Raw genomic sequence first — 25,350 nt, 5'->3', positions numbered from 1 at the left:
CCTGGGCTAATGGTCCTGGAGTCTATAAAAAAGGAAAAGTAAGCCAATAAGCAGCACTCCTCCATGGCCTCTGTGTAAGCTTCCACCTCCAGGTTCCTGCCTGTTTGAGTTCCTGTCCTGACTTCCTTGATAGGTAGTGGAATTGAAATATTTTCTTCCCCAGGCTGGTTTTGGTTTTGGTCATGGTGTTTTATCACAGCAGTAGAAACCCTAACTGAGATTTGTATAGATTTGTAGACAGAGCTTTCAGGACAGGAGTACAGGTGTACTACTTGTGCGTCTGACTCTGAGCAAATAAGAGGGATATATTCTGATGGCCTTGCTGGCCCAGCATGGAATCTAATGCAGACAGAGTCTGGGAGAACCTTGTTGAATGAATAAGAATGCAGTGTTTCATTTTGTTTTGTTTTAATATTTGTTTTAGTTACTTGAGAATTGCACATAAATGTGTTGATCATATTCATTCTCTCTCCCACTACTCTTCCCAGACCCATCCCCCTCCCTACCCACCCAACTTTGTGTTTGGTGGTGGTGGTGGTAGTGGTGGTTGTTGTTGTGGTTGTGGTTGTTGTTGTTGTTGTTTTTCGAGAAGGTTTCTCTGTGTAGCCCTGGCTGTCCTGAAATTCACTTTGTAGACCAGGCTGGCCTCCAACTCAGAGATCTGCCTGCCTCTGTTTCCAAAGTACTAAGATTAAAGGCCTGTGTCACCATATGACACATTGAATACGTAGGTTGCCTTTAAGAGCTGATCACTCTGTGGTTTCTTACTCTCTGCACCTTGACCAATTGCAGGTCTCTGTACTAATCATTGTCTGCTGCTAATAGATGCTTCTTGGATGAGGATTGAGACTATGACACAGATAGATCTATGGGTGAAGGATAAATTATCAGGAGTCAGCTTAGTGTTATGCTTGTTTAATGAATCATAGTAATAGGTTCTCTCCTAGGGCCTATGACTTGTCTACCTATGGATTCATAGACCAGTAATAGTATCAGATATGGATTTCATCTCCTAGAGCAGGTCGCAAGTCCAATTGGAAAGTGGTTGGTTATTCTTATGATGTTTGCACCATTATTACAACAGTAGACATGTCTTTACAGGAAAGTCACTGTAACTTGCAGGGCTCACAGTTATGTATTGTAAAGCCCACTTGAAAAAGAACTCACGATCCCCGGAGAACTGCAGACTCACCCCAAATCACTCACGAGAAACACAACTTGATGCAATCGCATGAGGTTTACTGGCTAGCCAGGGCTGTCTTCCCAAAAGCCCATGCAGGGGCAGAGGAATTCAGCCACGAACAAAAGAATTTTACAGCTTTTAAGGGGGAATCTACAAACCAGGTGGGGGTGGAGTTAGGGAAGGGGGAATGCTGAGAGTGGAGTTAGGGAAGGGGGAAGGAGGGGGAACAGGTCACTAGGTCATCGATACATTTGATCTCAAATTCTTAAGATGGATGGTATGTCACTTTATAATTGGCTATTTCGAACTAGTTTCACACTATATATCATGAGCTCCAGTTCAAGGGGGGTCAGGCTAATCTCGAACTTTTAGCATCCTGGCACCAACTGTCTCAGGGTTGTTAGTTCAAAGCGCGGCCAGGCTAATCTCGGGCCCATAGCATCCTGACACCATACATCTTATGGTTTGTTTAGTTAGGGCCAGCTATTCAAATGGTCAGCTAATTTCCTGGGACTGAGGCAACACAGTGTTTGACTTACAGGTTTTTATGTCTTTGCTTTAAGAGTAGGGTTCAGGGGATCAACTCATGATTTTTCTATCTTTCAGTATGATTAGTGATCTGGTGTCATCCTGTTATAGAATAACCTCATTTTAAACTCTTTTGTGTGTGTGTGTGTGTGTGTGTGTGTGTGTGTGTGTGTGTGTGTAGGACATGCACATATGCATACAGGTAGAAGCCAGCTGATCTTGCAGGAAAGACAGGTTGTAGTTTTGTGGCTGGGCTGATGTTCAGTTCCACCACTGCATGCACACACACACACACACACACACACACACACACACGTGGAAGATTCTATGGTAGTAAGTGGGCTTCTACATGACATTTTCAGAAGGTCTTTAGTGTAACTTTTCTTGTCTGTGTCCCCTCCTCTACCCTGCCCTCTGTACCCCCACCTCAATTCAATACATCTTGTTCCAATATTCTCTTTTAATGCTTTATATCTTTGTGTGTTTTATCTTTATCTTTCCTCCCTTAAAAGTCCCTCCTGATGGCCAGTTGGTAATTTCGAGATCTTTTCGGTGTTCCACCTGAAATACAAATATCTGAGGAATCACAACCAACATGAACAAATGAGAAATCATGCCACACGTGTCTTCTTGTGCCTGGGTGACATCACACAAGATTGTTTCCACCTTAATCCACTGACTAGCAAATTTCAGTTCCGTTGTATTGTTTTACTTTTTACGTTTTATTTATATTTCTCTCATACAGTACATTCCAACCATAGCTTCCCCTCAAATCCTCCCAGTTCACCACAATCCCTCCTTCATCCAGGACCCAGAACCCCCAATCCACCCCTAGAAAAGAGCAGATTTCCAAGGACATCAATCAAACATGGCACAACAAAATACAATAAGACCAGACACAAACCCTCACATCAAGGTTGAATGAGTCAACCCTGTAAGAGGAAAATGGTCCCAAGAGTAGGCAAAGGAGTCAGACACCCCCACTCCTACTGTTGGGGTCCTCCCCAGACATCAAGCCAACAACCATACATATGTGCAGAAGACCTAACAGACTCATGCATGCTGCTTCACTGTCTGTGAGCCCCCATGAGCCTGGCTTAGTTGAATCCACAGGCCTTGCTCTCCTGGTATACTCAGCCCCTCTGGCTCCCACAATTCCTCCTCCCTTGCTTTTTTCAGGGTTCCCCCACCTCATAGAGGAGGGAGGGACCAGAAAGAGACCTCCAAACTGGGTTCTCTCTCCACCTAACGTTTGGCTGTGGGTCTCTGCATTTGCTCCTGTCATCTGCCAGATGCAGCCTTTCTGACGGTGACAGGACTAGGTACTGATCTGTGAGTACAGTAGAGCGTCATTAGCAGTCATTTCATTGTTTGTGTGGTTTGGGAGTGTGTGTGTGTGTGTGTGTGTGTGTGTGTGTGTGTGTGTGTGTGTGTTGTTGTTGTTGGCGTTGGTTGGGCTTTTTTTCTTTTTTAATTTTTTCTTTGGTTGGTTGGGTGGGTGGGTAGATGGGTGGGTGAGTTTTCAGGGGCTATTTTGTTTCGTTCCTATTTTTGCCAGCTGTGTTTGGTTCTATCTTAGGTATCCAGGCTATCCAGCCTTTAGTTCCTGACCATCCAAGCCATGTCAAGCATGGGCTCCCTCTCATGGTGTGGGCCTCAATTTGTCCACTCTACAAATTCTGTGCCACCATTATTCCAGCTGATCTTGCAGGAAAGACAGGTTGTAGGTTGAAAGTTTTGTGGCTGGGCTGATGTCCCAGTTCCACCACTGGAAGAAGCCTTACCTGGTTACAGAAGATGGCTTGTTCAGACTCTGTATTCCAAGTCTTCACTAGGGTCACCATCGTAGATTCCAGGGAGTTTCCAGATGTCCCCTAAAATGCCCCCTAATTCCAGTAGTCTCTCCCACTATCTGTTCCCCTATATGGTCTTTCCTGTTCTCATCCCCACCTGCCCCCAGTCCACCCGTGAAGTCTGTTCTAGCTGCCCTTACCTGGAAGACCCATGCGTCCCCCCTTGAGCCATCCTTGGTACTTAGACTCTCTGGGTCTATGAATTATAGCATGGTTATCCTTTACTTTACATCTAGCATGCCATGTGTGTCTTTCTGGGTCTGGGTTACCTCACTTAGGATGATATTTTCTAGTTCCATCCATTTGCCTGCAAACTTTATGATGTCATTGCTCTTCACAGCTGAGTAATACTCCATTGTGTAAATACCCCATTTTCTTTATCCATTCTTCTGTTCAGAGACATCTAGGTTGTTTACAGTTTCTGACTGTTATGAATAGAGCTACTGTGACTGGGATAAGAAAAATCTCAAATGATTTTAATTTACATTTCTTTGATGACTAAGGAGATTAAACATTTTAAAAAATGTTTCTCAGACATTTGTATTTCAGCCTTTGAGACTCTCTTGTTTATCTCCATGATAAGTTGTTTGTTTTCTTGACATTTAGGATTTTTTAGTTACTTATAATCTGGTTTCTAACCCTCTGCCACATGCATAACTGGTAAAGATTTTTTTTTTTTTTCCACCATACTGTGGGCTGCCTCTTCAACTGATGGTGTAAGTTTCTATTCAGAAACTTTTTAGTTTTCTGAGGTCCAGTTTATGAATTGTTGGCTTTAAGGCCTGTACAGTTGGGTCCTATTCAAAAGTCCTTTCCTGTGCCAATGAGTTCAAGTATATTCTCTACTTCTCTTTCAGATTTGAGTGTCAGGTCTTATGTTAAAGCCCTTGATTCATTGGAATCGAGTTTTGCCCAGGGTTGAAAGACAAAAGCCAGGTTTCATTATTCTTCGTGTATCTACCCAGTTTGACCAACACCATTTACCGAAAATGCTGTCTTTTCTCCAATGTGTGTTGCTGGCCTTTTTTATCAACAATTCGGTGGCTGTAGGAGTATGGGATTATATGTTCTACTCTTCAGGTCTGTCCTGTTCATCAGTGTGTCTGCTTTGCATCAGTGCTATGGCTCGGCTTGCAATCTGGGGTAATGATACTTCCAGCAGCCTTGTTGTCGTCGTCCGTTCGTTCGTTCGTTCGTTCGTTCATTCGTTCAGAATTGTTTTCTAGCTTGAGTCTTTTATATGTCCTTGTCAATTTTAAGATTATTTGCGCAATTTCTGTGAAGAACTGCATTAGAATTTTGGTGGGGATTGCCTTGAATCTGCAGATTGCTTTAGGGAAGGTGGCTGTTTTCACAGTATCCTACAAGTCCAGGAACATAGGAGGTTTTGCCTCTTCCAGTATCCTCTTCAGTTTTATTTTCTTCAGTGCCTAGAGTTTTCATTGTCCCAGTCTTTCATTTCCTTGGTTAGATTTATTCCAAGATTTGTTTTGTTTTGTCTCAGGCTATTACTTATGGTACATTTTCCTTTATTTTTCTCAGTGCAAATATGTGGAATACAGGAAGGCTACTACTGTTTCCGTGTGTTAATTTATATCCTACTACTTAGCTGAATGTTTCTGCTGGAGTCCTTTCAGTGTAAAATCACATCATTTGCAAATGAAGACGCTTTAACTACTTTCCTAGTTGTATCCCCTTATCTCTTCTCCTATTAGCTGAGACTTCAGTGACTGTGCTGAAGTTCAGGGGAGAATGGACATCCTTGTCTTGTTCCAGATTTTAGTGGATTTTCCCTCCATTTCACATGATGTTGGCTCTAAGCTTCCTGTTTGTAACCTTTGACGTGTTGAGATGTATCCCCTGCATCCCCTGCACCCAGCTCTCCGGGAATGGATACATGTCAGAAGCCTTGACTAGTGTTCAAGTCATTTGTCAGATACTGATAGAATACACTCCTGTCTTTGGCTGCATTTGCTTGGAATACTTTCTGTTCATTCTTTTACCCTAATATGGTATAGATATAGGTCATGAGGTCTGTTTCCTGTAGACAGAAAAAAGAAAAAAAGAATCCTATTTTCTGGTCCACGCAATTAGTCTGTGTCTGTTTATTGGAGAGTTGAAATCATTAACATTATTTTTAATACATATTAATTTTTTTGCTTTTATGGCTTTCAGTCAGACCTCTTTTATAATAGTTTATTTTTACTTTATATGTTTGAGTGTTTTACTTGTACATATGTCTCTACAGTACATGTGTGCATGGTACCCACAGAGAGCAGACGAGGGTGTCCAACTCCTGGGACTGGAGTTACAGAGAGTCGTGAGCAACCATGTACATGCTAAGAATTGAATCCAGGTCCTCTGCAAGAGCAGCCAGTGCTTTCTAAACTAGGTCATCTCTCCAGCCCCAACTAGACCTCTCTTAATTTAGTGTGGCAGGATTATTTGTTCCTTGTGTGTGTTTAACCTTCTCTTCAGACATAGACATCTACTCCAGTGCCTTGTGTAGAGGTAGCTTAGTGGTCATAAATCCCTTATGTCTGTTTTTATCATATAAAATTTCCTTTTACCTTCTATTACGGCTGACTGATAGTTTTGCTAGGCATAATATTCTGTGCTGGCATCTGTTATATCTCATAATTTGTTAAACTTCAGTCCATTCTCTTCTGGTTTTCAATGTCTCCAATGAAAAAACTACTGTGATTCTGATAGACTTACCCTTGTATGTGAGTTGCTTTTTCTCTCTTGCTGCTTTCAATAGCCTTATTTTGTTTTATACATTAGTGGTTTGGGCTATTACATGTCACAGGGAATTTCTGGTCTGATTGTCAATGTGCTTCTTGGATCTTGACAGGCACATCTTAATACTAAGGAAGCTTTCTTTTGATCTTGTTGACAAGGGCCTCTTCTCCTTCTGCTATAACTGTTATTCATGGGTTTGACCTTTTGTTTATAAAGCTCCAAACCTCAGGCATGTGCTCTTCTTTGTCTGCTGCTGTTGTTGGTTTTGTTTGTTGTGCTTTGTTGTGGCACTGTCTTTAACTGAGTGAGCAAATCCCTCTACCTTCGGGACCTGATCGTTTCATTCCACTTGATCCAATCTATTGATGAGGTTTCCTTCCGAGTTGTTTTTATTTGTTTGACTTTTTTGATTTCTGAATTTTTTAAGTTTTATTTCATTCTGGCTTTTCTTCAAAGAGAATATTTTATTACATTCTATTTTCCAATATTGAATTATTTTTATTCTTTCATTCACATGACTGTATTTTTGTGATCTTCATTCTAGCATGTATTCACATTCACTTTGAGTTCTTTTGTCATGTTTATTATTGCTATTCCAAAGCCATTGTCTTGTGCTGATTACTTGTCTCAGGGGATATTACTATAGGAGTACTAATTCTTGGTGGAGAGTTGCTGGTTTTGGTTTTTTGTGTTTGTATTGGGAGCTGGGCATCTGGAGTTAGGATTGTTTCTTGATATGGAAATCTTATCTTTATTTTCTTGAGTGTGTTTCTGAAGCTGTTTCCGGTTGCCCCAACTTGTCAGGGGCTTAAGGTTCATTCTTTGGAAAAGCAGTGTTGATGTTTGAATGGAGTATTAGAGGTATTCTGATTTTAGCTTGAGCTAAGTTATGTTTCTAAGCCCAGACAGAGACCTTCTAGAAATTCAGAGGATTTTCATAGCCAGTCTTCAGGAGTCCAGGGAGTACTCAGAACTTTCCCTCGGGCACAGGGTGCTAGTGGAGTTGGCAGTGCAAGGCTAGGATTTCTACCAGAAGGGGAGAGGCAAGAGGGTGGTAGGAGACACACAGGACACACATTCTTCTAGCAGATCATGGGATGGATGGAGTTTCAGGTACACATCTAGTAAATTTCCTGTAGAAGGGTGATCCTCAGATCTTAAGGACGGGCAGTGTTGGTGGTGTGAATCTTTTGTCTAGCTAGAGAAGATCTAGTGTGGGCAGCAGGGGAGGATGGGCCCAGTTAGTGAAGGGAGTCTAGATTTCCTGCCTGGAGATGGGAACATGAGGGTGCTGTGCAGGGGTGGATGGGGTTAACATATGAGTTAGACCTTCCTAAGGCAGACCCACGGCATGTGTCATGAGGGCATGTGAAATATTGCTGTGGGTCTGGTTCCTCTCCCTAGAGAGGGTCAGTCTACAGGCTACAAGGATGAGTGGAATTACGGCATGGTTCTAGGGTGTGTCTAGAGAAGGGGCGATGTGTGGACACAGAGATGGGTGAGGTAGACATGGAGTGGGGCAGGGTGGGTGGTGGGCGTCTGGACTCTAGGAGTGGGGGAAGGGCGTTTGGTGGGGGATAGATAGGGTTAGTGGTGTGTGTTGGGCCTCTGCCTGAAAGGGGAGTTCTAGAAGGTGGGCACACATGGACCACGTGTCCCTAAGGCAGTCCCAAGGGAAGAATGTAAATGTTTAAGGAATTATACATTGGATATTTTCCTAGGCCATGGGAATCCTAGAGCTTAAAGGGTTTATGGATTATGAAACTATTCAGATGAGCCTCCTAAGTGACACACACACCTGTCAGCACTCTGTATGGACTATGTTTTAACTGTGCCTTCCTGCCTCGAAGTATTCCTGTACATACCATTGCAGTATGTCAGCAAGTGACCTTGTGTCACTGGTGGTCAGCGTTGGTTTGGCTGGTCCCTTGAAATACAGCCTTGGAAAGACTATGGTCCTGGGGTTCCTAGAGAACAGAGGCATTCTTCTTTAAAGACACTGGGTTAATGTAAGGTGACTCTGTAGCTGTTGATATCCAAGGTCTCAGTGCCACAAGCTTGTCCTCTTGCTATTCATAGTCCATTGAATTGGCAGCATGATTTAATTTTACGAATCCCCAGAGAGAATCCTATGTGTTCATTTTAGATATGTAGAAGGACCTTGTCTTTGAAGGAAACAGGCTAGGCTCCACTGAAGAAAGCTCACGGAAGGAGACTTCCTCCTAGAAAAGGCTCCAGGGCACTGGAGGGCTCCAGACTCCTGACCACACCGTAGGTCAGTGAGAGGTCCCTGTTGTCTCATAGGAGTTAAACACCATCTGGCATTCAGCACATTCGGGAAGCACAGGAGGTAAGAGTGCATGCAGGATGTGCTTGCTGGGCTCACTGCTGCCTCCCTGCTGCTGCCTGCAGTCTGCAGAGCATCCTTAGTGAGAGGTCTCTAAAGGTGCCAGCTAGCAGAGCCTCTCTGCCGAGCTCTACAACATATAACAGAGCATCTGTTATAGCATGTCTTGTTTCTGCTTTCAGTAAATATTCAAGATGTGGTATTACAAGAGAATTTGGAAAAAGAAGATCAAATTCTGGTGTCCTTGGCAGGATTAAAACAGGTATGTGTACCACTCTGGCACGACTGTGTGTGTCACAGGCCAGCACCCACTGCCAGCTCTGGGGAAGGTGACCAGAGTATGTAGGACACAGTCAAGCCGTTGTCCTCTCTCACTGATATCACCACAGAGGGAGTTCCTTCGGAAGCTCCTCCTTACTCCTGGTGATTCTGTCTGCAGTGCCTTGTGGCCCAGCAGATTTTCCATCCCCCATTACCTATCCTACTCACTGCTTGCACCATAGCTCAACATCAGGCTTGCTTGTTTCTCTACAAAGATGTGGATATTGGTGGAAGCCCGGGTCATGGTCACTTCTTTCAGCAGTCCCTCACGAACTCAATTTACCTGACCTTGCAAGATGAAGTGTCAGTGGAAAGGAACCTGTACTGATCTGAACAGGCCAGCTGGCATGGAACTGCCTCCTAGTTGTGCATCAAGGCACCCAGTGCTTCTTACTGAGTAACAATCAACACAGTGGTGCAGGCACTTGTTTCTGAACTTGGGAGAACCTGACATTAACACTAACATGGTCAAATTTTAATCGGCCATTACTAAGTCCATAACTTCAAAACAGTTTTACCAATGGTTCATTTCTTAGAGTGAGATGTTAGGATTTATACAAAAGTCCCCACTTCATCCAAGACCTTTCCAAGAATGCTTAAAATCACAAATTTTAATGTGCCCTGCATATACTGGTTTTTTTCCTACTGACCTAAACTAAGGTTTAACAACTAGATACAGTAAAGGATTAACAGCAGCAACTGAGAATAGGATGACAAGAACAACATAATATAATAAGGTTTGTGTATGTTCTTTCTCAAAACCTCCTATAGTACTGTCTTCTCTTCTAATGATGTAGAGTGATACAGTCCTCCCTGATGACATGAGGAGAGGGTGGGGAGAGCTAGGATGCTGTGCTTGGCCCCTGTGTAGAAGAACTGTGATGATGCGGCACGGCTGACCTGACGAGCAGGACAGCAGAGGACCAGCATGGGCAGTGTACATGGAGGGTTGATTCCCATCCTAGTCGCTGCAAGTTGTCTTGCTGGTGATGGCAAGAGACTTCATCACAGTGGCACACAGCTTAAACCTAAAACCTGTTCTTTCTAGAACGTGAGCAACTGAAGGTCACTGGAGCTACAAATGAAGGGAATTGTTGGACAGCGGTCAGTGGCGAGTCTGTGTTATCTAGCAGCACTTAGCTACAGGCTTGTGCATCTTTTCATTATCTTTGTCTCCTTTGAAAACAGATCAAAGACATTCTGAAAGGTTCCCTGCGCTTCAACCAGAGCCAGCTGGAGGCTGAAGAGAACGAGCAGATCACCATCGCTGATGACCACTACTGCTCCAGTGGCCAGGCCCAGGGCAGCCAAGTTCCTGGGGCCACCAAGCAGGTACAGGAGTCCTGATGAGTACTGAGGAGAATGGGCTTTCATGAAGTTAGCGTGAGTTCCTCAGAGTTCTGAATAAGGACAGTCCTGTCGAAGTACTTCAGGCTGTTCTATAGGAAGTTCAGCTGTGAGCTCACACACATGGGCCTTAAGCCCTGTGTACTCTTGTACCGGCTGAGCACTCCAGAGGTCATAACATTCATGGTGGTGACCGTGAGGCTTGGGTCTGAGAGTTACACAGTGCATGCTCCATGAGCCTGTGTGTGCCATCAATGGTCTGACCCTCCATCCACCCTCTGAGATGAGAAGTCAGCTGTCTAAAAGAGCGATGGCCCAGTTGTTTCCAGCTTGTATCTCCAGTTCACTAACACTGGAAGGCCTCTGTGATCTTTCTAATGCTGCCTGGGGTGGGTTTCTTCCACCCCATGGTTAGTTCCCTTTTTGCCTAAATCACTCTCTTACGTTCGTGGGGAAGAACTCTCATTACATTACTGTCTCCCTGATACAACAGGGTCAGCAAATGTCCTCTATGAAAGGCTGAGTGTGTCTTCTAGAGCCGACCACCACAGATGATTGTCTCAGTCACATTCAGGTTTTCTTTCTGCTTTGCTTTATTTGGTTGTTGGTAGGTTTTGTTTGGTTTTGTTTAACAACTCTTTAAAACTGTGATGCTGTCTGCAGTTGAGAGCCTGGGTTGCAGGTCTCTCCTGCTGGTGTCAGCATTCGGGAGTCAGGAGTCGTTCTACAGGGCGCTCTGACCAGAGGAGTTGTAGGACTCCTAGTAAAGTTGTAATGCTTTTGTTTGGTTTCTTGAGTTGGGACCTCCCTATATAGCCTAGGCTAGCCACAAACCTGAGATACGCCTGCCTCAGCCTTCCAAGTGCTGGGATCACAGGTGTGTTTCTACTATCAGGACTGGTGTTTCAGTGATGTTTCTTAAAAGTCAGCTCACGAAGTTCATCCTTAAAAATGAGCCTTAGCAAAATCTCGGTGTTGGAATGTTTTATTTTCTTGTTTGAAGGGTTTCCTCCGGTTGCAGAAGTCCAGCCAACTCATAAAGCTGTGTGAGTGCCTCTTTACCCACATAAATGCAACATGAGCATTTTAATTTGATACGCTTCTCCAGATTTCCCTTCCCTTCACAGCTGTATGGAAACATTGTTGCACATAGACTCACTAACTACTTTTAATTGGAACTTTTAAAATTAATATGAGTTTTTAGTTGACTATAAAAATAGCACATAAAAACTTCTTTGAGGAACACTAACGGTTTGCTGCACTTACATTGTTCCAGGGATAGGTCTGGCTGCTTCCCATAGTGGTAAGAACATGTAGAGCAAGGTGTGTTGGCCCCTTGTTAAGTACAGAGCCAGTAACCACTGCAAAGATGCTACTGAGTACTTCTTATGGGAAGGAACTAGAAACACATGGGAGGAGTGACTTCCAAAGCAGACAAGTCCCCTCTGCCACCTGCCCGTGGAGCTCCTTCATAGCCTCTGACAAGCAGGTGTCCTGTCAGAGTGCACATGATCCCAAACAGGTTTGTTTTTTTTGTTGTTGTTGTTGTTTTGTTTTTTTGTTTTTTTAGTTAAACTCTGAATTTCAGTGCTAGGTTTTCTGGATCTGTTCAAATCATGGTCCTTAGGAAAACCCTTCCATGTGGCGTCTCAAAAGGCTGAGTTCTAGGTTTCCATAAGGAGTGGGAGTGGTACAGACACAGCTTGGCCCAAGGTGACCCTGAACTTGCACTTGACCCTTCTAGGCTTGCCAGGTAACTGAGGTCTCCATGCTGCACCTGGGGAGCCTCAGCTCCTGTCTTGGAAACAAAAGCATGTGCTTACCGCTTTTCATAAACTAAGGAAGTCCTTAGTGCTTAGCTGAAGACCTAGAAGTCTTCGAGTGGAGTCTTCTGCTCTTTCTGCTCTGCAGAGGGAGGACTCTCGCCATCTACAGGCACTTAAGTCTAGCTTAACTGAGCAACTTACTCGCCAGGCCTCTCCTGACAGTATGCCCTGGCCTGCACCACCCTCACCAATGCATCACACGTGTGACTTTTTTTGGAAGGTAGTTTTATTTGCAGTGTATTCTGTGGCTGTACCTTTGCTCTCTAAGCCTGGGGTCCTTACCATGTTCCATGAGTTTAATTATTTGAATCACTAAAAATTGCCTATACCACTGTTTCTAGCTGGCAGGCCTGTTGCTTGAGTGTCTGTCATCCACCCTGTAAAGCAGTACACATTTGGAAGCCTGTGTGTCCGTACTCCCTGTGAGTAAAGGGTAAGAATCTATTCTAGAGCAGGGCAAGAATCAAAGGCAGCTGCAAACCCTTTATAGACAAGTCCAAGGCCACAGGTTTGTCTGCAGCAGTGGCTGTGCCGTTTCCTTTATCTCTCTCCTCAGATGCCCTTTGTAGCTACTTTATTGGGACGTTACTTACTTAAGTCAGATGCTTACTGCCCAGAGCATCTGACAGTCCCCTTCCATGTTGAACTTCTTATTGTTGGCACAGAGGCCTCTGTTTCCAGACTGTTGCGTGGATCATGAAGAAGACAATGCTGAAATCTATATAGGCAGCTTTCCTTTTCCTAATTCCAGCATCCAACTCAGGTCTGTTTCTTGAGCGCTTCGAGCTGACGTTCTCAAGGCAGTGCTATTGCCTCAGTGGGGCTATGGGAAGAGATGGTGCTACGAAGCCAGCCTAGAGAGAACTGTTAACCACGGACCTGTGCCTGCCCGCCACTGTGTTTCTAGCATTTGGGGGGTTGGGGAGGCTCTGAAGAGGCCTTCCTGCACGAGGACCCCAGTGCAGTCGTACACTAATATTTCCTATCCTAGGATCCTGCATGCGATAGAACTGGGGTGCAGCTCTGTCAAGGCTTTAGCATTACGTGGAGGACAGCTAGCTCCTGGGCCTGGTACGATACCCTGTGGCCACTTGTCAGCCAGTCTCCAGAGCACTAGAGAGCCGGTGTTGAGTGCTCGCTGTTAGGTCTCCAGAGCACTAGGGAGCCGGTGTTGAGTGCTCACTGTTAGTGGCTCATGTAGTCAAGTTTGGTTTTGTTGCTGTTGCTTTGTGTTTTACCTTTGGTTAAGCATGATGTCCATCCTTGTGACACAGTATATAATTCTTCACAGAAACTGACCATCACTATTCTTAGAGAACAGAGCATCTGCATTAACACACCAGCTGTGACCTTGTCTTCCTGTCTCTCCAAATCAAACCACTTACTTAGGTCTAGTCGATGTAAAGCAACAGCATTCATCAACTGCTCCTTGATTCATAAAAGCTTGATTGCACTATCTGCCCCACTGAAGGAAATGAGTCTCTTCTCCACATGACTTACTATATGTGAGGCTTTGTGATTAATATTTGCATCTTATCTTGGTTAAGGCTTTGTCCCTGAGAAACTGACCACTACTCAGTCACAAAGCTCAGGTCCATCCTTTGTCTTGGACACTAGTGTTTTTTCTTTAGAGACCTTGTAGCCATTTTCAGCCAAGAAATTTAAAACCTCTTAGACATTTTTGTCTGAATCCCCATAGCTTGCAATTGGGATATTATTGTCTAGATATTGTGGCAAAGTTCTAATTTCTCCTCTAGTTTTTGCCCAGGTTTTCCTCAAAAATGGCAGTGGAAATTTTAAATCCTTTTGGAAGCCCTGGAAGGAGGCACTTTTGGAAGATTAGAAACTATGGGATGGAATGCCCCACACAGCTTCATGTGGGCAAGCCCTGGACAAAGCTATTCTCCCCTCCTGGTTTAACTGTTGGAGATCCTCAACGTGTTTCTAAACCCTGCTTAAGAAGTTGGTCCAGCATAGCCTGGATTCCAGCCATGGACCCCGGTGTGCTTGAGGCCAGCTCTTACTTTGCTATAAGATAATCTGGAAGTCACTGGTCCTGCTTGGTCTTATACCCAGACCTCAGGTTTGACTTAAGTTAGTGCACTTTCAGGGAGAGTTTGGGAGTATACAGGTTCTTCATGGAACAGCACCATGGGCTCAGCTGCATGTGCCCTAGGGACCTGTGTATTTGACTTGTCAGGCTGAAGAAGAATTGTTCTGTTAGCATGTATCCATGTGAGAACGAGTGATTGAAACATTTGAACCTACTTCACAAGTCAGACCCTAGAGAGATGGCTCATTTCCCTTTTCCTGCTATCCTCACTGTGTCCTTCTCTCCTGGACAAAGTACATTGTTAGTAGTCAGCACAACTGTGGAGTAGAAATCCATCGTCCTCAGTAGCTGCATCCAAGACCGTGCCAGGCTCCTTGTGGAAATCTGGTTTGCATTACGTGGAGCCTCCCATGACTTTGTCTTCATCTTCTACTGACAAAAAGAAGCTAACAGGAGTCAGTGTGCTCTACAGCCTCCATCTCAGGAACAGTCTGTGCCTCCCCAGCTGTGCAGATAAGCCAGCAAATCCTAGGGCGTGGCTTCTTTCTTTGTCTTGGAATGCCTAGAGGGTAACCGCCAGCAAGGCAGCCTGCATCCTCATCTTCTTTGGCCACATCAACACTGTTGGAACCTTTAAAAGGAGTGTCTAGTCCAGGAAGGTTAGTTTCTTGACCCACAGCCAATTTTGGAGTTTTATCAAGTGTCAAGAACTGCTCCAAGGGTTTTCATCTGGCCTCTGCTGAATTCTCCTCATTTTGTCCAATTAACTATGGGTTTTATTCTACAGTTCCTTTAAGGAACCTCTCTGATCATCCAGCCTGGCTTGTATTCTACCCGTAATAGGTTCTCAATCAAGGGGGTCTTCTGTCATGGCCTCTGGCAGCATGTCCAAATCTCCCTTCTCTCAACAGGAGTACTGACAGTTTGACTATCTGCCTGCAACAGTCTGAATCCTAAAAATGTCCATTATAAATCAGGGGGTATAACTGGATCAGCCTTCCAGCTTTGTTTGTCTTTCGTCTGTACAAGTCACAGGTGATGAGAGGCATGCGTACACAAACAGGATCGCCATCTGCAATTGAAGCAAGTTGGAGGAGGACTCTATTTGCTGGTTTATAATTGGCCCTGTGTCTAGTGGTGCTGTCAGGAAGAAGAGAGCCTATGGTCATGGGGTAATCTGGGCACAGAGGACCTGGGAAAGGCCTCTGAACAAGGGAGCATGCAAGGGCCCTGCTCTGCAGGGGCCTGAGGAGTGAGAGTGACCTCTTCCTCCAGAGTTGGGAAGAGGCTGAGCAGTGCCTTCATCTTTGGGAAGGCTCTCAAGCACCTCGAGTGGGTCTCCCTTGTTAGCTTTCAGCATAGTTTGACCCCTCATTATGTTATATCACTATAAAACCCTATAGTGACCATAGGGGATTTTCTAGTCATTGGCACATTGTCAGCCATCAGCCGGTGACAGAATCGTTGCTGGCAAGCTCTGCTTTGGTGTGGATGCCTTGTTGCCTGTACTTGTTGCCTATGAGGTATGTGCTGGGGGTGGTATTCCGGACGCAAGTCCTACAGTTCTTCACCCAGGTTTAACTTTCTTTTCCTTTTTTAAAGTGTGTCCTAGTATCTCTAATAGGTCTGACTTCCTTTTTTTATTAGTAACTTTTTTAAAAATGTTAATCAAAGGCTTTATAAGTTTGGTGATGCTCAATAACAAGATGCCCATACAATCAGAAGTGTAACCCAATACCCAACCTAGATATATCAACTATCTTTGACTGGTGTGTTGAGAACCGCACTAGTCCCTGTTCAGGCACCAAAAATGTTGGGGCCTAGGCTGCCCCACTTTGGGCGGCCTAAAATGTTGCGGCCCGAGCAAAATGTTGAGGCCCGGGCTGTCCGGCGTTTGGGCAGCCAAAAATGTTTCGGCCCTCTCCACTCCACACTTGGTGGCCACTGTTTCCCTGCCCAAGCTGCCGCTCCAGTCCGAGGGTTGGGGTTCAGCAAGAGAGAGAGTGAAGACGGACTCGAAGAATGGAGACCAGACAGAGTGTGTTTCAGTCCCGTTTATTCTTCAGTCTCTCTTCTTAGTCCAAGTCCCAAGTCTTGAGTTCCTAGTTCCTAGTGCCTCCAAGTTCAAAGTTACTTCTTCCAAGTTCTCTTCCAAGTGCCTGCTACCTAATGCCTAATTCCTACTCCAAGTTGTACTCCCTGAAGTGTCTTCTCTGTCTCCTCTGTCTGATTCTCTGATCTCTGTCTGCCTCTGCCTTTTATATGTCTCACTTCTAAGCCGTGCCTTTTGGTCACACCTATAATCATGCCCTTAGGTCTTGTCTCTAAATCTTATTTCTAAATTATACTCTTAAGTCACACACCTTTAATCTCACACACCTTTAATCTCACACACCCAAGGTATCTAAACCAAGATTATCAGAGTGTTCTCAGCTGTTGTAGGCGATTGTAATCCAAGTCTCATGTCAGGGTTTATGGCTCAAGATGGCTGCAAAGCTGATAGCCGCTTTCTGCTAAAGTCGGCCCCCCAACACTGGTGGAGACACGCGAACATCTGCCTCCATGTTCCTTCCTCTCGCTCTCTCTCTCTCTTTCTCTCTCTCTTTCTCTCTCTTTCTCTCTCTCTCTCTCTTTCATCCTCATCACCTAGCTCCTCTTCTCCTTCTACTCCTCTTCCTCCTCCCATCTTAGCTCCTTCTACATATCACCCTTCCTGTTAAAATAAAACTTTTCTCTCTAAATACAATTAGAGCATAACTATACCAATTTGTGTCAGTAAGGTACAAGATAGACCTAATACCCAGTCCATCATTTTGTTCACTAACCAGAACCTCTGTCATCTCTCCTAACTAAAAGACTTACTTCTGAGCCTGGCTTTTTTCTTGGCTTTAGAATGCATGTCAGCTGAAAACCATCCACTCAAATCTTTTCTCTCAAAGTAAATAGCAAGGATTGACTGTGAGACTTTAAGTCTTCAACCCTGTCAGAAATCCAGAATAACTGAGTTAACTGAAATTATGGGAAGCACAAAGCATAGCTTCTAAAACTTAGTCAATTTATAGAGACCGCTGAACACCTGGACAGTCCCTATACTACAAAACGTTGGAGAAGTTATTTACTGGCCCTTTAAGTTGGGAATCTTCACTCTCATCTATACCTATTATCTTTAGGTTTGGTCTCCTCATTGTGTCCTGGATTTCCTGGATGTTTTGTGTTAAGAACTTTTTGCATTTTGCGTTTTCTTTGACAGTTGTGTCAATATTTTCTATTGTATCTTCTGCACCTGAGATTCTCTCTTCTATGTCTTGTATTCTGTTGGTGATGCTTGTGTCTATGACTCCTGATTGCTTTCCTAGGTTTTCTATCTCCAGGGTAGTCTCCCTTTGTAATTTCTTTATGGTTTCTACTTCCATTTTTATGTCCTGGATGGTTTTGTTCAATACCTTCACCTGTGTGGTTGTGTTCTCTTGTAATTCTTTAAGGGATTTTTGTGTTTCCTCTTTATGGGCTTCTACCTGTTTACCTGTGTTCTCAAATTCTTTGAGAATGTTATTTATGTCCTTCTTAAAGTCCTCTAACATCATAATTAGAAGTGATTTTAAATCTGAGTCTTGATTTCCTGGTAATATGGGGAATTCAGGACTTTCTTGTGTGGGAGAGCTAGGTTCTAATGATGCCAAGTACCCTGGGTTGCTGATGCTTATGTTCTTGCACTTGCCTTTTGCCATCTGGATCTCCTTAGTGTTACCTGCTCTCGCTGTCTCTGACTGGAGCCTGTCTTTCCTATTATCTTGGTTGTATCAGAACTGTGTGGGGTGGGTGTTACTACTGGGGTTAGAGCTGGGCCTCAAGATCTGCTCAGTGCTCAGGTGCAAACAGGAAGGAACCAGTGCTTTGTGCCAGGAGTGAATTCCTGGGTCTAGTAGGTCTCGATTACTCCCTGTTTGGGGTGGATGTTGGTATCTCCTTACCTAAGATACTGCCCAGGTTAGAGCTCCTGAGAGGCCTGCTTCCTCTGGGTTTCGTGAGATTGGGTGCAGAGCTGCCGCCCCGGATCTGCTCAGTGCCTGGGCCCAGACCGGAAGGAATGAGGTTTAACTTTTCTAGTTTGGCCCATGTCTATAGATTTCAGAACCTATAAAACTCTGGCACACCTGTCACCCAGCTTGCTGGCTGTTCAGTGCTGCCATCTGAAACTGTAAGGTTAGGCAATGGGCAGTTGCAGGGCTGGACTATCAAAAGAAGGTAGTTTCCTCTGGAGTACCAAGCCAGCTTTCCCCTGGACTGCAGTGTAGCTCCGTAAAGTACATTGTGTTGAAGCTTGCTACAGTTGGGCATGCCCCGCTGATCAGCCTGCTGGGTCAGGACAGAGGAGCCCCATGGTCACCCAGGCCTTTCTGCACTCCACTAGGAGTCTTAGCCAGCTCTTCATCAGCCCACTCAACTGCCAACACAAAAGAAATGCCCATATACTCATTCAGATGGCAGCACTGAACAGCCAGCTAGTCGGGTGCCAGAGTGCCACTATTTTTCAGGTTCTGTCCTAAGCAGCACAGGAGAGAGAGCTTAGAAAAGGCAAGCACTAGGCAGCGGCAGCCTACTTTGTCTAAATGCCACTGGGAAATCAGTGGATAGGCCACCCCACCCAAATTAATAGAACTTGTACCCAAACACAAGGAACTTGCCCTTTAGTGAATATAAAGCCAAGACACAAAGCCAGGACACAGCACGTTACAGGAACACCGGGGATAGCACCCTAAGAGAGGCGTCTCTGAACAATGGCAGCAACAGGGTTTTATTTTGGATAGTTTTGTGTATCTATGACAGAGAGGCTTGCCATAGTGAGCACATCTGATCACATGCACACATCCTTGAGACCACACCACATCATACATTGCATGTGTAAAATTGGAGGACACCTACCTGGCATGGTGGTACACGGCTGTAAGCTGGAGGCTGGAAAGGCTGAAGCAGAAAGATCATAAGTTAGAGACCAGTTCTGGCCAGACCCTGTCTGAAAGGGTTTTTTGTTGTTTGTTTTGCTTTTGGGGGTATTTTTGGTTTTTGTTGTTGTTGTTGTTTTAAAACAACTCTTTCATGGCAAAGAAATTAGCATGAAGATGAGACTGTAGTGAGCAAAGCTTACAGCACATTATGGCAGCCATGTGAGCAAAGGGCCACTCAGAGAGTTGATCCCCAGTCAGCTTTAACTGCTCACTGTGAGCATGTGAGAGCAGGCACATAGTTCTAGCCAGGAACACCTCAAACAAGGACAGTAACGGGACAGTGTTAGGTTTCTTACTCTCAACTCAGAAAAAAATCTCTTTCAAGCAAGCACCCCTAAATGAGTTACTTTTTCAATAAAGCTTTGTCATGCCAGAATGTTTGCTTCCTTCTGTCTCTGTAGTAACTAAATGTTCCCAGCACCGGTAGCTCCAGAACTCAAGCTGGGCACTTCAGGGACTTAACTACTGTGAGCTTAAGGAAGCCTTTCCTGCCTGCCGTCCAGTTCACCATCCTAAATTGTGAATGCCAGAGGTGGAACCAAAGACAGGCAGGCACTTTGGAGAGGGGCATTTGCCAGGGCCAGAGGCTAGAGTTCCCTTGAAAGTGCTGGAAAGTCTCTTCGCAGGCTCTGTGCCTAGCTGAAAGACCCAGGGGCCACTTCCAGCCAAGGGGCTTCCTCTGTCTAGCAGTGGGAGCACAGCAGGGCAGAGGAGGCAGCATTGTGTTAGAATCATGGTTCATTCGAACAGATCACACCAGACCAGTACATTTCCATGGGAGAGGTTTAATGTGGAGGAAAAGGACAAAGGGGAAAAGAGAGAACGAAGGTCAGGAGGGTCAGGAGGGTCAGGAGGGTCTGCCTTTTATTTGGGCTGTGACCTAACCGCTCACAGGTAAAGGTGGGAGGTGGACCAGGTAGACACTGGGAATGTATGGCGATTGCCATGACAACAGATGCATGGGTCCCTGTCGCCTATGGATGATGTCATCGCTGGATTCAGAGGTCATCTGCCTCTGTAAAGCCAGTTCCTGATGCCAACAGGCCAGTGCAGACCCTGTCTGCATTCGAACTATGCTGAGGGAAGGTGTCCCCACCAGCTGGTACTAGATGGTCTTTGCAAGATTATAGCTTTGCTTACTAACTTTATTTTTTTCCAGACAGGGTCTCACAATATAGGCCAAGCTACTTTCCAATTGCTTGGATTGAAAGTGTGAGCCACCATACCAACTAACCCAAAACCTTTATGTCTATCCATAGATAATGAGTGTCTATCAGCTAGAACATAAAAATCCACTTAAAATTTTGTAAAGGGGAAAATGATTGTGGACTAAATCAGTGCTATTTATCTGTGTTTTCCCACTGAACTATGCTTTTCTTGATTTTTCCATTTATTTTTCTTGACTTACTATTTATTCCTGGTACCTACTAGTTACCACCAGTGCTCCAGGAGACCCACACATGTGCACCCAAAATTAGCTAGCTACCTGTGAGATAGCACAGTCACTCCAGGTATGGTACCTCACACTGAAAAGCCTCTTTGGTGAGTCTGTACATAGATAACACTGTGACCACAGAGCAGGAGATATGGTCCTCACCCTGTCTCGCAGATTTAAGCTTACCAGGGTTTCTTGTGAGGCTGGCATCAGGAGTGGCACCTATGGCTGGTGGCTGGCTCCCGGGCCTGGCCCTCCTCCAGCATGACGCCATCTTTCCTTGCAGCTTCTCAAACAGGAGCTTGGTTTTTGTCTCCTGGGAAGTGCTTGGTTTCAGAGGGGCTCACAAGACTGTGCTGGCCCAGCACCACACCTCATGGCTGGGCTCCAGGCCTTGGAGCATCAGGACCAACCAGGCATCTTTCAAAATTGGGAGCCAGGTGAGGTGGCCACGTGGCCTCCTGGCCACTCCACTCAGACCTCTGTTCAGTGCTGTCAGTCACTCCTGCAGTCACAGTCCTTCTCCTCTGGTTTTACTTCACAGGCCTCTTCAGAGTTGCCAGGGTGCACAGGCGGAGTGACCTCAGACGACTTCATTCTGGTTTCCAAAGAAGATGAGGGGCACCGTACCAGAGGGTCCTTCTCAGGCCAGGCCCAGCCTCTTCTGACTCTCAGAAACACGTCTGGGAGAGGTCGAGTCCCAGCCTGTTCCCCACTGGTGTTCTCAGACCCACTGATGGGCCCAGCCTCAGCCTCCTCAAGCAACCCCAGCTCCAGCCCTGATGATGACAGCAGCAAGGACTCTGGCTTCACCATCGTGAGCCCCTTGGACATCTGAACACAGGGACCCCCACTAGCGCGGAGACCCTGCTGAACCAGTGTTTTTTCCCAGCATGCATTTGGCATTGGTTCAACCCACTGGAACTCTTTACAAAGAGGCAGCTATGCTTCTTTGAATGCACTGCTTACCAAATGCAGGTAGTTTTCCAGGCCCTCACCTGACCCTGTGACCCTTGCTCCCGTTAGGGCCAGGTCAGGTCCCCGACTCATACCCACTGTCAGACACACAGCGCACAGCAGAGCCACATGTCTCCCACGCCCGTCTCCAGCAGCTCCGCCAGCTTACTCTCAGAAGGAAAAGCTGGTTTCAAGACTTCCCCTTATCAAAGCTTCAGCCCCACAGAACCTGTGATCCTGTATGAGAATCTGACGCAGCCTCACTCCTGCGTTGGAGGCCCAACCACAGACTTGCCACACAACGGAAGTAGAGCGAGTGGCTCCCAGGACTGGAGTCAGAGTGAACTGTAGGAGCGGGGTCTCAGATTAGGAGTCCAGTTCTTGTTTGACAGGGATACATTTCTAGACTCTGGGCTACATAAACTTCAGCCACCACCGTTCCTCCTCGAACAGCATTTCTCCTCCTAGAGTCCCACAGCCAGGAGTGCAGTGGCTACAAGCGAGCCTGTACTGAAGGGGTTTTAAGAACTACAGGGCTAAAACATCCTTGAACTGGAAAAATGTGTCCAGAGCTCTACGGCCATGCTTCTGAGCACGGTTCACAGCTACAGTGCCTGTTAACTGAGGGGCACAGAGGAAAACCATATTCACCCCACCCAGAGTCAGACCTCCCAGGAATTAGACCTGGGGTCTCTTCTGTGGGAGCAGGCTTCCTATAGAACACTCCAGGTGCCACAAGGATGCAGGGCTCCTACCTAACCCCTCCCCATTTTTAGAGCTTAGCTGTAAACTCTGCATCTGGACACTGCAAGGATGGGCCTGCCTGCTTCAGGGCCCTGCCCGGGTTGGGTGTATGTGAGACACCCTTGTCTATTGGCTGAGCACAGAGCTGTATTGGACACAAAGCTAGGGGCAGTGGGGATTGTGGATAGATGTAGCATCTGTTAGATGTTACCTCTGCCTTCTGTCCTCCTCAGAGAGCAGCTGGCCAGTGTCCCTCCCATTAATAGCATTGTAATTCTCTACAGACAGGAGTGCTAATGTCAGAATGCTCTCTCAAGCTTAGAAAGCAGGGATGTTCCAGTCAGCTGCTCTGTGGGCTTCTCCTTAGCTGTGCTGGATAGCAGGTCTAACGGCTTGCTCACATGCTGGCAAGGCTCAGTTAGGGCCTCATGAGTTCGGTCCCCTGCCTCTGACCAGTCCTCTCAGCATTCTGAGGAGCCTGCTTGACACATGTCCCATGAAGATGCTCTGTAAGAATCAGGGCCACTATATAACAGGCATCCATCCCCTGAGGGAAGGCTGTCAGCAGCCACTCCACTTGAAGATTCAACTTAATGAGTCAGTACCTTAGAGCTAGGGTAGTCAAGTATTGACTGATCCCTCCAGGTCTGGGGCAGTGCCAGCCATGTCTGTCACAACTGAGCCCGTCCCCAGCATTTCCTTTGCTTTAAGAACAAGAGCCATAGATGTCTGTCACTGGCTACCCACAATGCCAAGAAGGTCATATGCTGACTCCTTGCCATTTGAATGGGCATTTCAGAGTCCCTCAGCCTACCTGCCCTGCCCATGCCTGTGATGTGCCCCCTATCCCGTGCCTGCATGGGTGCCACGTGAGAACCCCCAGGTTCACACTGAGATGCTTCTGTGGTCCCTAGTCAGGCCACTCTCTCCTTGGAAGAGGCAAGGGTGGAAAGAGCTCTCTTTTCTAAGTGAGTCCACTCTGTTGATGAACATGGCTTCCCTGTTATTTTATCAGGTATTTCTGTCTAAGTGTACATTTTAAAGTCCTGGATATAGAGAACCTTTTTCTTTAACCACATGGTAATGATCAGTTTTAATCTCTCACATTTTGATTACAGCAGCTAATACAGTTTTATATAAGCCAAGCTTAGATTAAGACCCTGTCGTCTGCTCTTTTATACACATTTCTGTTTCATGCAGTCCTCTGATCAGACTGAAGTGTGAGGTGAAGCACACCTGTGCACTACAGAAGGCCACAGACCTGCCCTGTCCCATGGTGAGCTTCAGTTCGGTTCTTGGGACCTCCTGGCTTAGTTTGTCAAGATAACCTGCCGTTCTGCTCTAACTGCAACTTGAAAGGAAGTGACCACACTGCCAACAAGGGTAACTGGAGAGCAGCCACCCCCCTGTAGCCCGCTTCAGGTAGGGGTGAATCTCCTCCGCACAGGGGCTGCCTGTGCTGGACAAGCATGCCAGCCTTGCCTTTAGTGTCAGAAAAGCTGAACAAATGCAAAAACTCTAGCTATAACCTGCCATTCCATGCAGGTTGCTTTCTGTTTGCTAAAAGCTCTCCCAGTGGCCACTAAGGGACACGGTGGGGAGCACCTGTGGCCTTGCATCAGCCAGTGCCATCTCTCTCCCCCGGGGAACACAGCCTCCTGGCCTCTACATTTACCCAGAGCAGGGACTGCTGGGAAATGAGAGCTGGGGAAGAGGCCGTGTGTGGCGAGCTGTGGAGGCAGGCTCTTCACGGCCTCCTCCGTGGCAGGCTCTTGTTGAAAGAGGTGGTGTCCATATAGCCAGGCTGGTGTAGAAGCCGTCCTGTGGTTCATGAGGCTCAGCTCATGTAGTTGATGTCCCAGCAGTGCCAACACGGTCCTCACAAGTCTTCCTGCTGGAACTCATCCTGATGTAGGAATGACTCCTCCTTTGGCAGTGACCCCATTGATGTGCACTAATAAAGGACTACTGAGAACTGGGGAAACATCCGCTTCTTCCAGTCACTTAGCTGCGGGGTCGGGCGAACATGGAAGCGCCTGGCCATGTTCAGAAGCGCCTGGTGCTGGCCATGCCTCGACCTCCCCTGCATTTCTTTCCTTTGCAACATAGGCAACCTTCACAGCCTCCTGAGACTGCTTCCTAATCACCAAGATACCACCAATTCTACTCACCACTTGCCATCCCTGCGAGGGTTACACAGGTTAAGATGTGTAGAGAGTGGAGTGATTCTCCATTTCAGGGTGATCATCGTGGTTCTGGAGGAGTCACTGAAGGAAGAAGTACAACCCCCCCCCCCCCACACACACACACACACACCCTCCTGACAGTGTGGACTGCAGAGGCCTCCTGATGTGTGGCCCCAACGTGAAGCAGCCCTGCTTAGCCACTGTTCCAAGACAGCTTGCCTTCCCTCCCATGCCAGTCCTCTGCAGTACATGGTTTGCCCAGGATCAGGATCGGGGAGGTGATGAGGGTACTTCACACCTTAAATGGTATGTAGGAAGGACAGAGAGTACAGAAGGGCACCTGTAGTTTTGATGAAGCCAGAGCCAGTAAATGAATAGTCACTAACATGTATCCAACCTAGACAGCCAGTGGACACAGCATGTGCCAGCATCCACAAGCCATGCCTGGGGTACAAGGACTACTAGCTCACTTGATCCGGACTACTAGCTCACTTGATCCAAACTTTTGCAGGTTATGAAATCCACATGCGTGGCAGAAGTGCCTCACCCTCGTCCCCAGCTAACCAATGTTCCAGGAATTTCAGCTCTACCTAAGGATGCGCAGAGGGTCTGGGTTTTGAATCTTTCTTCTCCCTCAGAGACATCCTAGGCCAGCGCTGGCTGTTCCCCTGGGTTTCCTGTTGGGCTGGGCTCCTGTTGCAGGCCCCTCCCCTTTGCAGCTCCATCCTTCCAGCTTCTGAGCTTAACCTGAGCCTGGATTGAAGGGAGAGGCGGCCTAAGTGCCCATCTGAAGCCAGGAAAGTCCCTCTACCTGTGAGTTTT

General features: G+C 46.3%; 1 protein-coding gene across 6 annotated transcripts in view; it reads left to right on the top strand.

Moving 5' to 3' along the window:
- The window catches only part of Tbc1d5 (TBC1 domain family member 5), a 469,862-nt gene extending 445,536 nt beyond the window's left edge, over positions 1–24,326 (top strand). For all 6 annotated transcript variants that reach the window (XM_076915391.1, XM_076915393.1, XM_076915394.1 and 3 more), the window contains 3 exons: positions 8,836–8,915; positions 10,163–10,306; positions 21,186–24,326. In XM_076915391.1, the coding sequence (XP_076771506.1) occupies positions 8,836–8,915; positions 10,163–10,306; positions 21,186–21,479 (518 nt within the window). In that variant the 3' untranslated portion in view covers positions 21,480–24,326. The remainder of the gene's footprint in view (positions 1–8,835; positions 8,916–10,162; positions 10,307–21,185) is intronic.
- Positions 24,327–25,350: the final 1,024 nt, after the last annotated feature.

Source organism: Arvicanthis niloticus, chromosome 17 (assembly GCF_011762505.2).
Source record: "Arvicanthis niloticus isolate mArvNil1 chromosome 17, mArvNil1.pat.X, whole genome shotgun sequence".
NCBI classification, from domain to species: domain Eukaryota; kingdom Metazoa; phylum Chordata; class Mammalia; order Rodentia; family Muridae; genus Arvicanthis; species Arvicanthis niloticus.
This window is presented reverse-complemented; position numbering and strand designations above follow the sequence as displayed.